The sequence below is a fragment of the Schistocerca piceifrons genome, chromosome 7 (assembly GCF_021461385.2).
Source record: "Schistocerca piceifrons isolate TAMUIC-IGC-003096 chromosome 7, iqSchPice1.1, whole genome shotgun sequence".
Taxonomy (NCBI): domain Eukaryota; kingdom Metazoa; phylum Arthropoda; class Insecta; order Orthoptera; family Acrididae; genus Schistocerca; species Schistocerca piceifrons.
Genome location: NC_060144.1, coordinates 354,284,894 through 354,303,930, shown reverse-complemented (window position 1 = coordinate 354,303,930; position 19,037 = coordinate 354,284,894). Strand labels below are relative to the sequence as shown.

General features: G+C 43.4%; 1 protein-coding gene across 1 annotated transcript in view; it reads right to left on the bottom strand.

Moving 5' to 3' along the window:
* The window catches only part of LOC124805267, a 74,128-nt gene extending 56,293 nt beyond the window's left edge, over positions 1-17,835 (bottom strand). The window contains exon 1 of the mRNA XM_047265778.1: positions 17,715-17,835. Coding sequence (XP_047121734.1) covers positions 17,715-17,835 — 121 coding nt within the window. The remainder of the gene's footprint in view (positions 1-17,714) is intronic.
* Between the last annotated feature and the right edge of the window lie 1,202 nt (positions 17,836-19,037).

The following is a 19,037-nucleotide window of genomic DNA, read 5'->3' as shown; positions in this document are numbered from 1 at the left end:
TTGCGTCACAGGGTTATTTGGTAAGCGTGATAGCGTTACGGAGATGTTTAGCAAACTCAAGTGGCAGACTCTGCAAGAGAGGCGCTCTACATCGCGGTGTAGCTTGCTGTCCAGGTCTCGAGAGGATGCGTTTCTGGATGAGGTATCGAATATATTGCTTCCCCCTACTTATACCTCCCGAGGAGATCACGATTGTAAAATTAGAGAGATTCGAGCGCGCACGGAGGCTTTCCGGCAGTCGTTCTTCCCGCGAACCACACGCGACTGGAACAGGAAAGGAAGGTAATGACAGTGGCACGTAAAGTGCCCTCCGCCACACACCGTTGGGTGGCTTGCGGAGTATAAACGTAGACGTAGACGTAGATTAAGTAGTGTGTAAGCCTAAGAACCGATGAGCTCAGTAGTTTGGTCCCATAGCAACTTACCACAAATTTCCAATTTCCAGTTTATTTCCTACATGCCCTTTTTTCATTTACATCTAATTTAATTACGTCTGCCTCTATTTTGGTTGCTACAATCAGCTCCTTTGTGCTTTTTTAAAAGACTGTATAATAAATTTACTACCTTTATTAATTACATGAAGCTCATCGTCGTCGAATGTGAACTCGCTTTCATTAACGCTTCTGGGGTAAAACTGAAAACTGTCTACTTGTTGTATTCTCTGCGATCTACAGTCATCGTAGTACCTCTGCAGCCAATCCAATTTCTTCTCTTGCCTGTTCTTTATTTTGTGGAATTCAACCTGTACCCTTCCTTCCAAATGTGAGTCCACTGTCTGAGAACTTTGTCACGTCATTCGATTGGATTCAGAGACATACAGTTTCTTTAGAAGTTTTCCATTACGGTCATTTCACTTATATGAAAGGATCAGTTACTAAACGCTGCTAATTTTTTGTCTTTAAACCATCTTGAAATACTTCCCTTAAACATGTACGCAGCGATACACCATCTTGAATGAGTTAATGTAGCTCCTTCGCTGTGTTCCCTTAGGAAAGTTGTCCAGACACAGACTTTGCAGAGTTAGCCGCCTCCAGGGAGTCCACATATACATGCACGTCTATATGACTACTGTATAGGTTACACTTACATGCTTGATGGAGGGTTCGTAGGACCACTTTCAGACTGTTTTCTGGCGTTGCACTCTCGAAAAGCACGTGGGAAAAACGAACACTTAAATCTTTCCGTGCTAGTTCTGATTTATCTTATTTTATTACGATGATTCATCCTCCTTGTGTAGGTGGGAATCAATAAAATATCTTTGCATTCGGAGTAGAAATTTGGAGACTGAAATGTCATGAGAAATCTCACCGCGACGAGAAACGACTTTATATAAATGATTGCCAACCCAGCTTGCGTAACGTACCCATGAGACTCTCTCCCCTATTCCACGATAATACACAACGAGCACCCTATCCTCCATCAATCATATCTGGCATGTATCCTGTACTACGCAGCAGTTTTCCAGAAGAGAATGGACAAGTTTAATGTAGGCAATCTCTATAGTAGATTTGTCGCATTTCCAAGTTTTCTGTCAATAAATCGCAGTCTTCGGTTCGCCTTCCCCACAACATATGATATGTGATCGTTCCTATTTAAGTTGTTCATAATCGTAATCCGGATATTTAGTTGCACTGACAGCATCTACTTTTGTGTGAGTCATCGCTTAACCGAAATCTAACGAATTCCTTTTAGTGTTAGAGTGGATGACGTCACACTTTATTTTTAGGGTCAGTTACCACTTTTTGAATGATACAAATGTCTTTTCTAAATAATTTTGCAGTTGTTTTTGGCTTCTGATGACTTTATTAAACGGTAAACTGCAGCATCGTCCGCAAACAAACGGAGAGGGCTGCTCAGATTGTCTCCTAGATCGTTTATATATATTAGGAACAGCATGGGTCCTATAACACTAACTTCGGTAACGCCAAATAACAATTTTTTTATTCGATCTTTCCGTCAATTTCTACGAACTGTGACCTCTCTGACGGGAAATTACGAATCGAGTCGTACAACTAAGACAATAACTTATTAGCGCGCTGTTTGATTGAAAGCCGATTGTGAGGACGGTGTCAAAAGCATGGTAGAAATCTAGAGATATGGAATCAATGTGGGATCCTCTGTCGATAGCACTCACAAATTCTTGAGACTAAAGAGCTAGTTGTGTCGCACAAGAACGATATTTTCTGGATCTGTCCTACGCGTCAATAGCTCATTTTTCTTGAAGTAATTCATAATGTCTCAGCACAGAGCATGTTTCAAAATCCCCATTGCAAATCGATGTCAGCGATATGATCTGTAATTCAGCGAATTATTTCTATTTACTTTCTTGTGTATTAGTGTGACCTGAGCAACTTTCCAGTCCTTAGGTACGTATCTTTCGTCGAACGAGCCGATGTATATGCGTCAAACCTTTTTTTTTATTTCGATTTTGGAAAAGGTGAGAAATCAAAGGAGGTCAGAAAGTATAACGAAAGTTGGCACAGATGAATGTGATTTCAGGACTATTGTGGGAGGAACTTCGTGGAGCTTAATACAATGAAGATGTATTCTGCTAGCAGAGGGAGGACAGACCCCACTGCCATACCGTCCATTCGTTCATAATGTTTACCACGTGAGGTCAAGCAGTTTGACGACAAACATCCGCACCAAGTCAAAGACTTATAATTGTTCCCAAAGAATGCTAATAGTCCATTCGATTGGTACATTGATAAAGAGAGGGGCTTTATGTCAAAACTGACCTTTATGTCAGTTTACTGGATAAGTCGGACGAAGTGAGTCGAATCCTTCACATACGATTGTGTGTTTCCCACAAGGTGACGTAGTTTTCTGGCCAGATACTTCGCCAAATTGGGTGATTAGATCCCATTAGCTATAGGTCGAAGGTGCCACTGATTTAATAACCCGTAAATTCTCGGTGCTACAGGAACTTTGGTAATGGGTCCCTGAGTGCGTCACGATCAGCTCCGGAGTCTTTGAATACGTCTATCGTCTCCTTTATTATCTTTGCAACCGGATCCATCATCAAATCGATTATTTTCGATTTAAATTGTGTAGTATCCAAGACAAATGTGCTGTTTTCTTTATTAGCCTCGAGAATCACAATGTGCTCATATATCTTAAGTTCTTCTACAGGCGCTTTTTCTTGGATGGTACCACTCTTTGAATGATTCTGACTGTTTCTTGGCTTAGTTTTTCGGAGTCTACCCGCGGGGCCTGTCGGAGTGCTGCTTCCGCAAACTGAATAGTTTGTTCTCCAGAGGTCGTTGTAAGCATCAATGCAAAGAGTTTTGACGACAAACTTACGGCGTTTCGCTTTGTATCTAGTCCTATCCTCGTACCACTATCTTCCTTGTTAGATCCTCGAGTTTCATCTTTTTGAGAGTGCAGACCAATTTTACGTTCACGCTTGCCTGTGTGATACGGACCAATCTGTCACCGATGGTTTGGACGATATCCACAGCTGGTTCTGGTATAATAGTCTCTTGTTGATGTCGAGGCTGCTACAGATTCTTGAATCCTTTCCCTGAGCATAGCATGGCAGGCTTGTTATTAGATTCTTCTCATTTTCCTGCTACCCAGCTGGGGCGGGATCTCGAGGAATGTAGGGTTTGGCTTGGGTTGTTTGGGGGAGGAGACCAAACAGCGAGGTCATCGGTTTCATAGGTTTAGGAAAAGAAGTCGGCCGTGCCCTTTCAAAGGAAACACCCCGGCATTTGCCTGTGGCGATTTAGGGAAATCACGGAAAACTTAAATCAGGATGGCCGGACGCGGGATTGAACCGTCGTCCTCCCGAATGCGAGTCCAGTGTTCTAGCCACTGCGCCACCTCGCTCAGTGGAATGTAGGAATAATTACGTTGCAGTCCTGGCACCTCTTAAGAAACGCCAAATCATTAAGTAATTTTCCTTCCCCTTCCTTAATAGTTCCCCCATTCGTACGTGGTAGTAAACTTCCTGCCCTTACAAGCTACTGCTGTAAATACGCGGGCTTCCGCAGACTGTGTCAAGTAACGGCGCGATTCCGTTCCTGAAGTGAAAGTCTACTAACTCCCGAGGCCAGACTGTGACCCAACGTCTACCGGAAGACAATCACATTAACCAGTGTCTACCCTTTGAGTCCTACCGTCATCCGGCTCAGAAGTGTTCCGACCTACATACGCTTACCACCCAAGCCCACCGCATTAGTGCAGACATTATCAAACTAGAACTGAAAGAGTACCAAAGTGTACGACAGCAGAAGAAAAAGAAGAGCTACAAAGTTCAGCAGGATCGACAAAGATACGCAAACACCGCGCGTAATGCATGCCTGAACATACATGCAGATGCTAGTCGAGACTGTACGTAGTGCTGTTGTTTCTGACCACTAATAGCAACTGAGCAATACTCTCTACACGTCTTGGGGGTCAGAACAGTGTTCTGTGTAGCTGTGCGTGCATTATGTCGGAGCTAAGAAAATTGGAACGTAGGCAAATTGTTGGTGCCCGCATGGTGGCTGCTTCCCTAACCAAAGTAGCAGACGTGTTGGGTATTTCAAGAGGTACAATATCAAAGATTTATACTGTATACGGGAAAAGCGGAAAAACGCCATCCTCTTAGTAATAACGCGGACGAAAGTGTATGTTAAGTGATCGTGACAGACAGTCGTCGAAGTGGATTGTGACAAAAAATAAGAGGAGGAAGGCTGAAAAAGTCACTGCAGTGCTGAATGTCGCACTCGCGAACCCTGTCAGCGCCAAAACAAGGCGAAGGGAGCTCCATAAGCAGGGAATTGCAGGGCGAGCCGGAAATCCAAAGCTGTTCACCAGCGATGTAAATGACCCTAAGAGAAAAACTTGGTGCCGAAGCCATGGAACAATGGAAAAGAGTCATTTGGCCGGATGAGTCTTGTTTCACACTGTTTCCAACTTCTGGAAGAGTGCTTGCTGCCAAGAGTGAAACGTAGGTGGGGTTCGGTGATGATTTGGGCAGCAGTCTGTGGTACTCCGTGGACTCCATGGTTACTCTGCAAGGTCGCATTACTGCCAAGGATTATGTGACCATTTTGGCTGATCAAGTTCATCCCATGGTGCAATATTTGTTCCCAAATGGTGATTCTGAGTTCCAAGACAACAGGTACCTAGTTCACACGGCTCACATCGTCCAGGGCTGGTTTTGTGAGCACGAGGGTGAATTGTAGCGTCTCCATGGCCACCAAAATCGCCAGAGCTCAATATTACCGAGTCTTCGTCATCTACTTTGGAGAGAAGGTTGCGTCATTGCTATACACCTCGATTATCGTTTCCCGTACTTGACACTATTTTGCAGGAAGGGGAGTATAAGATTCACTTGCAAACCATAGACGACCTGTATTTATTCATTCCGAGACGGTTAGAAACAGTTTTGAACACCAACAGTTTCCCTTCACTATATTACGCATGATAATGTGGTGCGCTTTTGATGTTTCCATGTGTACCCCTGTACGTTATGTCGACAGCGTCACTAATAGAGGAAGCAAGGCGCTTTGCCAAAGAGGCTGCAAACTATTTTTATGGAGTGGCTGTAGGATCCAAAATTTGATAGGTTCCACTAAGGATACGGTAAAAAGTCTCAACACAACAGGTGTGTATGAGTTACAATGTGAGTATTGTGCCTCCTACATTGGGGAAACCGGAAGGTCCATTTCACTCATGTGGTGGGTTGGGCGTTATTTTCGACTGGGGCAGCACAACAGACACTTGCGGAGCACAATACGGGCTGTGAACATCCCACAACGTTTCTGAAAGCCTGTGCACTTGTAAGACAGCCAACGATGCGCACACACAAAATTAGAGTGGCAATTGTGATCCAGAAGCATCCTGGCAGCACCACTTGAGAGAATAGCTGAAGCCTCCTTGTGTTCTAGTTGTCAGCAACCCCTGTACAACTGGCCAGTTGTGACTGCAGTGCAGCAGCGGCACCAGATATTGCAGTGACCAGCTAAATAAACAGTGTATTCACAACTGGCGTCGATTTATTGTGATTAAAAGCAGCAGAACATGGCACCCATAACCTTCTCTCTGGTTGATGGTGGGTTGCCAATTACCAGCAAGCTGGGCAACCTGTGAATAGTCAGTCAAACGTACATTCCTTTCCCCTAACATTGACAAGTGGCGTTTTAGGGGCAATAAAATATAAGCTGCAAAGCAAGGTGGTGACTCTTTGCTCACAGCTCCAGGCAGTGTTGGTTCAAATGTCTCTGAGCACTATGGGAGTTAACATCTGAGGTCATCAGTCCCATAGAAGTTAGAACTACTTAAACATAACTAACCTAAAGACATCATACACATCCCTGCCCGAGGCAGGATTCGAACCTGCGAACAGCAGTGCTGGCTTTGGTGATGCAGCTTGAGGCTGTTGCCAATGGGCATCACCATAGAGGGACGTATGTTGCGATCCGAAGGATGTCCAGCATATCCTTCAATCGGTTCCCTCTCTTATGGTCAAGTGAGAGGTCATTCCATGATGGGCCAGCAATCAAAGACTTTCCAAGGTGCCGATCGGAGAGCCTCTCCAGTTAGTCTGAAGAACAGATTTCGGGCCCTGTCTGTGGCTGACGACGTCCCTGAGCCAGATGAAGTGGCTCGCCCTGCTCCAGAGGAATCCTCTCTGTCTGAAAGGTCTGGCCATTCGCAGAGAGTGGGATTACTGATAGTTGGGATCTCCAATGTTAGGCGCGTAATGAGGCTCCTTATGGGATACAGCTGTGAAGGAGGGGAAGAAATCCATTGTGTACTGCGTGTGCATACTGGGAGGAGTCATTCCAGATGTGAAACGGGTGCCACCGGATACGTTGAAGAGCACAGAGTGCAGTCCACTGCAGGTGCTGGCTCATGTTGGTATTAATGATGTGTGTCGCTTTGGATTGGAAGAGATTCTTTCTGGTTTCGGATGGCCAGCTGAAATAGTAAAGACAGCCAGTCTTGCTTGCGAGATGTAGGCGGAGTTCTCCATCTGTAGCAGCGTCGACAGATCCAACTGTGGTCCTTTAGTACAGAGCCAAGTAGAGGGTCTGAATCAGAGGCTCAGACCGTTCTGCGACTGTGACAGTTGCAGATTCCTCGACTTGTGCCGTATGGTGGTGGGTATCCGGGTTCTGCTAAATAGGTCAGGAGACCACCATACACAGGAAGCGCCTACACTGTATGGGGCGGAGTGGACGGTTTATTAGGTTACTGGGTCTCGGGAAAGTGCAGAAAGGGCTTCACTTCCGAAGGGCGCAGGAAGAATATAAGAAGAGGGTAGATATAGGAACAATCAATGTTGTGGATGTAAACTCTCGTAGCTGCGTTGGAAAAGAATCAGAACTTCAAGTGATAATAGAAAACACCGAATATCAAATCGTTATAGGTACGGAAAGCTGGTTAAAACCGGAAATAAGTTCAGCTAAAAGTTTTAAGAAGGACTTAACCGTGCTCAGAAGGGATAAATTAAGTACGGTTGATGGTAGAGTGTTTGTTGATGTCAGACGTAGTTCACCTTGTTGTGAAACTGAAGTAGATAGTCCTTGTGAGTTACTATGGGTAGAGATTATATTTGACAACTGGAATGAATTAATAATTGGTTGCTTTAACCGACCCCCGTCGACTCGGATGATACAATTGCTGAACGGTTCAAAGAAAACTTTAGTGTCATTTCAGATAGGTACCCCACTCATACAGTTAAAGTTGGTGTTGACTTCAATGTACGTCCGATATGCAGGCGAAAAAACATGTCTAAAATCGGTGATAGGCATAAAACGACGTGCGAGTGTGTTCTCAAATGGCTCTGAGCACTATGCGACTTAACTTCGGAGGTCATCAGTCGCCTAGAACTTAAAACTAATTAAACCTAACTAACCTAAGGACATCACAAACATCCATGCCCGAGGCAAGACTGTAAGCGCCTAGAACCGCACGGCCACACCGGCCGGTAATACGGTCTCAGAAAATTGTTTTGGACAAGTAGTTCAAGAGCCCAACCGAACTCTAAACGGTAGGAAAAACATACTTGAACTCATAGCAACAAATAATCCAGAGCACATAGGGAGCATCACGACGGATACAGGGATTTGTGACAACAAGGTTATTGTAGAGGGACTGAATAGTGTAACAAAAAAAACGCAAAATACATCTGTTTAAAAAAGTAAATAAAAATTCGTCTGACGCTTGCCAAAGGGAAATTCTCCGTGCGTAATCTGATTATGTAAGCATAGAATAGATGTGGTTTAAATTCAAAGAAACAGAAACGACGCAATTGAGATATATATAACAAATAAATTAATAAGAGACGGCATTGATCCCCAAGGTACACAAAACAGGTCAGAACATGGTTGCAGAAGCAATGAAAAAAGCTTGTCAAATTTAAAAGAACACAAAACCCCAAACATTGTCGGAGTTTTACAGAAGCTCGAAATTTAGTACAAACTTCAGTGCTAGATGTTATTAATAGTTTTCCCAGCCAAACTCTGTCTCGAAGTATGGTGAGAAACCCAAAGAGATTCTGGTTATATGTAAAGTACACCAGTAGCAAGGCGCAATCAATACCTTCAATGCGCGCGATAACAACGGTGATGTTATTGATGACAGTGCCAATAAAGCTGAGTTACTAAATATGATTTTCCGAAATTCCTTCACAAAAGAAGACGAAGTAAATATTCCAGAATTTGAATCAAGAACAACTGGCAACATGAGTAACTTACAAGTAGATACCCTCGGTGTAGCGAAGCAGCTCATTAAACCTAAGAAAGGCAAGCTTCCGGTCCAGAATGAAAACCAGTCACGTTCCGTTCCTTTCAGAGTATGCTGATACAATAGCTCCGTACTTAATAATCATATACAACCGGTCTCTCGTAGAAATATAGGTTGCACAAGTCACACCAATACCCAAGAAAGGAAACAGGAGTAATCAGCTAAATTGCAGACCCGTATCAAATGGTTCAAATGGCTCTGAGCACGATGGGACTTAACTTCGGAGGTCATCAGTCCCCTAGAACTTAGAACTACTTAAACCTAACTAATATAAGGACATCACACACATCCATGCCCGAGGCAGGATTCGAACCTGCGACCGTAGCAGTCGCGCGGTTCCGGACTGAACCCGTATCACTAATGCCGATTTGCAGTAAGATTTTGGAACATACACTGCGCTGGAACATTATGAATCACCTTGAAGGAAACGATGTATTGCTAAATAGCCGACGCCGACTCAGAAAACATTGTTCTCGTGAAACATAATTAGCCCTTTATTCTCATGAAGTAATGAGTGCTATCGATGATACGTCGAAATGATTTCATATTTTTATATTTCCAGAAGGCTTTTGACACCGTTCCTTACAAGCGACTTCTAATTGAACTGCTTGCCTTTGGAGTATCATCTCAGTTGCGTGACTAGATTCGTGATTTCCTGTCAGGAAGGCCACATTTCTTAATAACTGACGGAACGTCGTCGAGCAAAACAGAAGTAATATCTGGCGTTTGCAGATGACGCTGTTATTTACCGTAATGTAAATTCATCAGATGATCAAAAGCAATTACAAAATAATTTAACAAGATATCTGTACTGTGGTAAAAGGGCAATCGACTGTAAATCAGGGTGAAATTATCCACATGAGCACTAAAAGGAATCCGCTAAAATTCAGTTACACGATAAATCACGCAAATCTAAAGGCTTTACACTTAACTAAATAATTAGGAATTAATTTAACAATAACTTGAAAGATCACGTAGATATTGTTGTGGGAAAAATAAACCAAAGACCGCGATTTATTGGCAGAACACTTAGAAAATGCAATACACGTGCTAAAGAGACTCCTTACACTAAGTTTGTCCGCCCTCTTCTATAATAATGCTGTGCGTTGTGGGATCCGCAACAGATAAGATTGACGGAAGACGTCGAAAAAGCACGAGGAAGGGCAGCTCGTTTTATTGTAACGAAATAAGGGAGAAGGTGCCACGGATATGATACACTAATTAAGGTGGAAATCGTGAAAACAAACGCGTTTTTCGTTGCTGCAGAACCTTCTCATGAAATTTCAGTCACCAAATTTCTCCTCAGAGTGTGAAAATATTTTATTGGCGCCCATCTACATAGGGAGGAATGATCATCGTAATAAATTAAGAGAAATCAGAGGTCGCACGGAAAGATAAAAGTTTACTGTTACCAGTCACCGTTTTATTTATTTCCACGACGCGTTTCAAAGGTTTAAACCTCCCATCATCGGGTGGATTTACATTAGTTAGTATGACATTTGCGTGTGTGTTGTGTTACGATTTTTTGGAGGAACTTGTGGCACACACACAAATGTCATAAATCCACCCGATGATGGAGGTTAAACCTTTGAAACGCGTCGTGGAAATAAATAAAACGGTGACTGGTAACAGTAAACTTGTTGTTTCATTTAATGTCGATAACAGTCACCTAAAATGTTCGCATTTAAAGATAAAAGTGTTCGTTTTTCACGCGCGCTGCTCGAGAGTGGAACGGCAGAGAAGTAGATAAAAGATGGTTCGATGAACCCTCTTTCGAGCACTTCATTGTGGATTGCAGAGTGATCATGTAGATGTAGAAAAAAATTATACGTCTATGGCCTTATAACACTCATAAAAATGCAATGTACCGAAGCACCTACAGCCCAGCAAAGTAATCTATTCCCTGAGTATGGTCATTGTGACACTGCCGAAACGTTGGATATTTTAATATTTTAAGTATTTTATAAGATGAAGGATTGTAATGAATTGTTAAAATGTCAATTTTTTCTGAAGAGGTCCCTGCAAGATGTTCTAGAACTAATACCAAATACAGTTCCTATAACACACGTCTATATTATAGAAATACTATGTCTCTAAAATGAGTTCCCCAGAAAATATTCTTTAACTTGCTAGTGAATAGAAGTGTGCACCATACACTAATTCCTTCGTTTTTAAATTCCATTCAGCAGTAATCATGCATAGTGCAAATGTAGTCTAACTAAGGAACTTAATTAAGTCTGGTGTATGGTTTTCCATTTAAGGCTGTCATTCATCTACGGTTCCGGAAAACAACACTTTCTATATTAAAACTAGTGAGGTTCTGTGAAAAAAAACTTTATGTAACGAGTCTTTTTTAAAATGTAATGCTAATCTAGTTTCTTTGTATATTCCACTCGACGTTTTCAAATAAGCTCTAGGACAAAAACATAAAATAAAAAAAAACGACGCACCACGAAGAAATTACCCGAATGCGATGGGAATCGGTAGAAGTGATGTACATGCACAAACGAACAAATGATTACAAATTCGATGATTTATTAGTGAGAAATATCTTCACAAACTGAGGAAGTCAATGACGCATTAGTCCACCTCTGGCTCTTATGCACGAAGTTATTCGGCTTGGCATTGATTGATAGAGTTGTTGGATGTCCTGAGGGATATCGTGCCAAATTCTGCCCCATTTGCGCTTAGATCGTCAAAATCCCGAGCTGGTTAGAGGGTCCTGCCCATAACTTTCCAAACATTCTCAACTCGGGAGAGATCCGACGACCTTGCTGGCCAAGGCAGGGTTTGCGGGCACGAAAACAAGCAGTAGAGTCTCTCAGGGTACTTGTTTTCGCGCTTGCCAAACCCTATCTTGGCCAGTAGAGTCGCCAGATCTCTCTCCAATTGAGACAGTCAGGAGCATTATGGGCAGAGCCCTCCAAGCTCGGGATTTTGACGCTCTAACGGTCTAATTGGACAGAATTTGGGACGACATCCCTCAAGAGAAATACAACAACTGTATCGATGAATGCCAGCCGAATAACTGCTTGCATGACCAGACTTGGACCGACGCGTTGCTGCCTTGCTCAGTTTTTGAAGCTCTTGAATAAACCATCCAATTTGTCTAAAATTAAAATCATTTGTTTGTCTGTACATGTACACCACATCTACCTATTTCCGTCCCGTTCGGATAACTCCTTCGTGGTGCGTCGTATTTGAGTGTATTTCGTTAGCTGCCTTTTCAATAATTGGATGGGTATTACTTCTAACCCCTATACTTGTATCATCTACAACTGGACCTACATTCTTAAAATCATTGTGAGGTGGTGTTGTATCAGTTATTAGGGCTTCTTTTCGTTCCATTCACTTGCGCAATGGGAAAAGTGACTATTTTAATGCCTCTGCATGTGCTATAATTTATCTAATCTTGTCCTCGCGATCCCTACAAGAGGTTGTATATTCCTAGGTTCATCATTTAAAGCTGGTTCTTGAAACTCTTAAGTAGGTTTTTCTTGGGATGGCCGAAGTTAATTCCACATCTGTCGACGCCGTCTCAGATAACATACTACGTCCTCCCTATCAAGAAATCCTCAATCTACTTAGAAATTTCGCTTGATACCTCAAACCATCGGGATTCCGATAATAAGTGAAGGTGTGGTACTGAGTCAAACACTTCTCGGAAATCAAGAAATACATCTACCTGATGGCTTTCAGGATATTCTATGAGAAAAGTGCGAGATGGGTTTCATTTGATCCGTGTTTTAGGAACACATGTCGATTGAATGGAGCAAGTCATTCTATTTGCGATACTTGTTTATGTTTGAGTTCAGCATATGTTCTAGGATTTTACAATAACCCGGTATCAAAGATATTGGGCGGTAGTTTTGTGGATCACTTCTGCTACCCATCTTGCAGATGGTGTGCCCTGTGCTTTGTCCCAAATATCGGGTACTGCTTTTTGTTAGGTGAATCTACCCTATGGTAGACTAAGCTTAACTCAGCTAAATTCAGTATAGAATCTGATAGGGATTCAATTGGGCCCTGGAACTTCGTTTAATTTAAGCTATTTCAGCTGTTACTCAAAACGGTTGATGCTAATTGGCAGTGGTTTGAAAAATAAGTAGTGGCAATACTCCTGGATTTTCCTTTGCAAAGGAACATTTAAAAACGGAGTTTAGCATTTCTACTTTTGCTTTGTACCCTCAGTTTTATTTCCCATATTGTCTATCAGTATCTGGAAGCTTTATTCGTGCCACTAACAGCATTTAGATAAGCCTCGATTTTATGGGCGAACCCTCGATAATATTTTGAAGGCTTCGCGTATTGTCCTCTTGACATCTTTCGAAAGGCAATAACCACTTGAATGAAAAAAAATGTAGAGAAGCGAGCAGCATCTGCATACATTGCCGGAAGAAAAAATGCAACACGCTGAAGCACAAAGTCATTTTATCGATAAGGAGGTGACAGGCATTTCATAATTGTAGGAATATATGATAATACATTCATGCCAAATTAAACACACACATCCAGGAAGGGGTGCCCAAAAAATGGCATCAATATACAGTGTACCCCCTCTCCCCCCCACCTGCCCCCCACTGGCGGCAATGTATGCAGCTCGCGGTCTAGTGGCTAGCGTTGCTGCCTCTGGATCACGGGGTCCCGGGTTCGATTCCCGGCCGGGTTGGATATTTTCTCTGCCCGGGGACTGGGTGTTTGTGTTGTCATCATCATCATCATCATCATCATCATCATCATGATTCGTGACAGTGGCTGGATTTTACTGTGAAAAAGATTGTACTGTGTAAAAATAGGGACCTCGTACGGGCGCTGATGACCGCGCAGTTGAGCGCCCCACAAACCAAACATCATCATGATCATGATCATCATCATCATCATCAAAAACAACAACAACATCAAACTGGCGGCAATGTAAGCGAATATTCTTGCATGCAAACGACCATAAAGGCGCCGAATGGCAACCTGCAATAGACTGACCCAAGCCATAAGTGTTTAGGACTGGTGAACTTGCTGGGCAGGACATCTGTTGTACACCAGGACGAGTACGTTGCGTCGCTGCAGCCACACGTAGACGTGCATTGTCCTGCTGGAATAGAACATCACCTTCTGGTCGAAGTCCGGGACCGCGCGACTGCTACGGTCGCAGGTTCGAATCCTGTCTCGGGCATGGATGTGTGTGATGTCCTTCGGTTAGTTAGGTTTAAGTAGTTCTAAGTTCTAGGGGACTGATGACCTCAGATGCTAAATCTCATAGTGCTCAGAGCCATTTGAACCTTCTGATCGAAGAAATGGCAACAGCTTGGGATAACAGCCTTTGCAATATAACGGGCACTGTTACTTTACCCTGCAGAAACACCAAATGTGACAGCGAGCTATAAACGATGGCCCCCCACACCATAGAGCCTGTGATAGGATTTGAATGTCGTGGGCCAGTGCACTCTGGAACTGGTAGCTCAGCAGGTCTATACCATACCCGTGCACGTCCAACACTCGCATACAGGCAGAACCTAATCGCATCACTGAAGACAATAGAACGCCATACCACCTTCCAGTCGACTCTTTCACGACTCCAAAGTAGTTATGCTTGGCAGTGTCATGGGTGTCAGTAGAAGCGCGGCCAGAAGCACACGTGATGTTAATCCAGAAACAAACAGACGGTTCCCAATGGTCCCTGATGACACAACAAGTGCAACATGTTCCCAGATTTCGTCCCTGAATGATGTCCGGTCGACACCACTTCTCGTACGATGCGACGATCTTGTGCGTCTGTACTATGTGGACGTCCAGAACCTGTTCTACAGATGCGGCAATGTCCCACAGACCACTGCTGAAAGCAATGACACTCTACCGCTACATTGTGCCCAACATGGGCAGCAATCTGTTGATGCGTTCATCTAGCTTCATGAAGGCCCACAATGCAATCTCTTTCCAATGGCTGGCGCTGCTCAACAGGAGTACGTACTCGTTGATGGGTCACAGCTGTACCCTAGAATGAATGATGCATACGCTGAACACCTCTAAACTCAGCACAGTTACTGCCTGCAGAGTCAAAACAGAGGGTGCACTGGCAGGCCTTCCTGAGTGCCATATGATCGCCGATGATCGTGACTAATGAATCACTAACGCCCCAACCGCTCATTATGCACATATTGCACCCTTGCGTCACTGAACACATTCATTGAAAGTGCTGACCTTTTTTCTTGCAATTTAATTGGCCCCTGATGGTACCTTTAGAATAACAAATGCGAAACGCTTATGGCACGGAAAATTCGTTTCGCTCAGTTGCAATTAGACGAACCCAAGGTGAGACAATTTTTACACACAACTGAGGGCTGCAGGACAGCAAAAGCTAAAGATTTGCATACCTGTTTACCGATTGCAAAAACACCTTCCATGGGCAGGTGCTTTGTCTTAGTGAAAGATTTTTTTTTTTTTTCCCAAACCACGACTTTTCTCGCATGTGCTTTTCGCACCTTCTCACATGTGTTTTTCGCCCAGAAGACTTCCGAACTGTGAGAATTACTGCTTATTTTTCCTTTGCAAGGCAATTAATAAGAAGAATTCCTTTTACGTTCCAGGAAACAGCGTCTATAACCATTTCAGGAGATGAAATCGACGTAGACTTTTGATCAATGGCGATCTACTCCCAGCTATTGCTTTGTTTCCTGGTGTAGGTGATGAAAGGGAGGAAGATTAAGGTTCAACATTCAGTAGAAGACGAGGTCACTAGAAACAGATAAACAGCTCGGACTGGAGAAGGATGGGAAGAGAAATCGGCAGCAGCTCCCTCAAACGAAAAATACAGGCATTTGCCTTGGGCGATTTACGGTAACCAAGGGAAGTCTAAATCTATGTGGCACGACTGAGACTTGGTAAGCAGCCCCCTGAATGCAAGTGCAATGTCTTCAACGGTGCGCCAGCTCGTTCCGTGTGAAGTGTTGGACCCATGTTACATCCATAGTAACAAACTTGAGTACAAGTTAAGTTGGATTCATTGTAAAACGGTCCAAACTATGGTCGCAAATTCCGTTTCGCTTTTCCTTCTGGTTGTCATTCAATAAAAACTGTAGCCATTTTGCATTAATTACCAATTAATTACCACTAATTCATTATCATACTGTGTCGACTCTCGCCGTTTTCATTAGTGGTTGCAGTTTTTGCACATCATCTGTTTCAGACACCATCAGAAAATGGCCGCGTTTGAATTTCGTTGTTCATTTCTTAACTGTTTAAGAGCAAGGTAGCTCACTCTTGTCAAATCCGCACAAATGTTGAATTAATATTCGTTAGCTAAAACAAAGATTTTTTTGTGACGCCACAGTATTCTGTTTATCGATATGAACGGAACACGAAGCGCAACTACATTTTAAAAAGCTCTACAAGTAAAACTATTCCGCAGATCTGATAGACATTTCACTTACGTTATTACGCAACACATACGAACCTAACAAAACTGAAATTTTATTGATATCGACAGTATTTATGTGAAAAGATGAGAAAATTTCGCGTTGCCAACGTACTAACAGTTTTTCTGTCTCTCCTCCCGGTGTTCATTCAGTGACCCCTCCCCACTCCCCCTCCACACACACACACACACACACACACACACACACACGCATTATGTTTGCATACGAATCAACTTACTCAAAACGGAAGCAGAATTTCAAACGCGATTTTCTTTATCGTCTTCACACATTATGTCCTGAATCGATTTTGCAAGCCCGTTCAAATACCGGTTTTTCAAGCATCTGTTGTTTTACAGAAATGGCGGCTGTAAATCAGCTGTCTCAATTTCGTCGGCGAGATTAAGTGAGGTTACCAGTGTGGTTATCCGATGGACGTCAGTGAACTCATAAGGAAGATGAGGATAAGGATGCATACCATTTTTCAAGATGAGTTCTTAAAACGCGTGCAAAACTATTTCATTACTCCCTCCCAGGTTGCGCTGTTTTTTTAAATAAGCGCGAAGTGGTCTCTGCTGGAACATTATTCTACTCTACAGTTTTGGGAAACTTGGAATTTGTAGTAAAATTCCGAGTGAGTAAATATACATTTGTACTCCTGTGCACAGAACTAACGAATGTCTTATCACTGGCTGTTGACTGTGTACAACCACCTTTTGGCAGGAGAAGACTGAGCACAGCTTTCTGCAATTTAGCCATTTACGCAGGATACAGGACACACAGTTGTACTTCAGATTATGGTGACTTGGAGTGGCTAGAAAACTTGCGATTGACGAAATACACAATCACGTTCTTGTGCACAGAATTAGCCAATGTTTTGTAATCAGTCATTGATTGTGTACGTTAACCTTTGTTTCTAAACGAGAGAGAGGGTATAGCATTTTACAAATCAGCCGTTTGCCACTAGAATATAGGGTGGGTGGATGTAGTAATTTGCAAATTAGCGAGCCACGAAGGATACAGGATTGTTGCAAAACAGATTTTGCTTATTCAGCACATATATTAATTACCGTATATATACGTATTTCCATCTCAAGAAGGTAAAATGTTGAATAATGGGAATAAATAAATTATTCTTTAGCTTCACTAGGTACATAATTTCGTCCGAAGAATGAATATTAAAAATGTACAAACTTGAAAATCCAATTACGACTCAAATGCGGTGGAGTGTTTACGTGAAGCGAAAATCGACCGTGGACCGTGAGAGCTATAATCCAGCAGCTAAGCCTGCACTACCAGTATCGCTATTGGAGTGTTTACACGACCAACGCGAAGCGGTATTAGGAAATGGATTTACGGAAAAATTGGATTTGGAAGACCAAGTAAACGCAGCGAGATAGGCAAATGGAGAAATCCAGAGGTAGAGTGCCAACAGTGTACGCTGTGACAAGTATAACAGCTCGTTACGTTATAGCGGGAGGAATTCAGACACCAGGAAAGTGAGGACGCGGTAAATCAGCAGGAGTGTCGCCGTCCGCTGCAGACGATAATTGTGAGGCGGCTCACCTGTGACGGTGTTGACGGTGTTCTCCGCCATGTCAGCGTCGTGCGCCGCGCGCGCCCTCTGGCGAGGCACTGCCAGAGGCGACGCCTCCGCCTTATCGCCGCCTTCGACAGCGCTGTCCATCGCCCGTGATTCACAGCGGAACACGCCGAGCGCATCACGCCTCAATTTCTTGCCGGCTCTGCGGCCGCACGCTCACCGTTATCTCGTAGCTGCGTGTCACGGAGCAGCGTTCTGTTTATTTGTCAGAGTGGGGTGCCGATAAGCGACGATCGACGGCGTCGGCTGAAGGGCGTGGCGCCGAATGGGATGATCCGAGCGAGTCCTACTGCAGTGTTTTCCAACCTACCACTGTGGGATAAAATACAATTCTCTAAGGAGTAAAAACGAAAGGGTTCAGTTCTATTTCTGTCATGAAACTAAATTGTTTTTAAAAGACCATTACTACTATCATTATTTCGAAGTACTGTAATATTGATTATATACAGGGTGACAATTATTGAACTATATGAAAATAACATAAATTATTTACAAACTACGGGGTGCACACACTTTATTCAACATGTAAACGTCACTTGAGAATTCAGATTTAGGTTATGACATGTTCGATGTGTCTGCAATCATTGGGGTTGATGTGGCGCAGATGTTGAGAATGGCTGTGATTTGGGGTCTGAACGGGGTACGGTCAAGTTGCGGATGCCCCAGGGATCAGTGTTGGGGCCACTCCCTTTTTTATATACATTCCTGGCCATTAAAATTGCTACATTAAGAAGAAATGCAGATTATAAACGGAAATTCATTGGACATATATATTATACTTGAACTGACATGTGATTACATTTTCACGCAATTTGGGTACATAGATCCTGAGAAATCAGTACCCAGAAGAAGCACCTCTGGCCGTAATAACGGCCTTGATACGCCTGGGCATTGAGTGAAACACAGCTTGGATGGCGTGTACAGGTACAGCTGCCCATGCAGCTTCAACACAATACCACAGTTCATCAAGAGTAGTGACTGCCGTATTGTCACGAGCCAGTTGCTCGGCCACCATTGACCAGACGTTTTCAATTGGTGAGAGATCTGGAGGATGTGCTGGCCAGGGCAGCAGTTGAATATTTTCTATATCCAGAAAGGCCCGTACAGGACCTGCAACATGCGGTCGTGCATTATCCTGCTGAAATGTAGGGTTTCGCAGGGATCGAATTGAGGGTAGAGCCACGGGTCTAACACATCTGAAATGTAACTCCACTGTTCAAAGTGCCATCAGTGTGAACAAGAGGTGACCGAGACGTGTCACCAATGGCACCCCATACCATCACGCC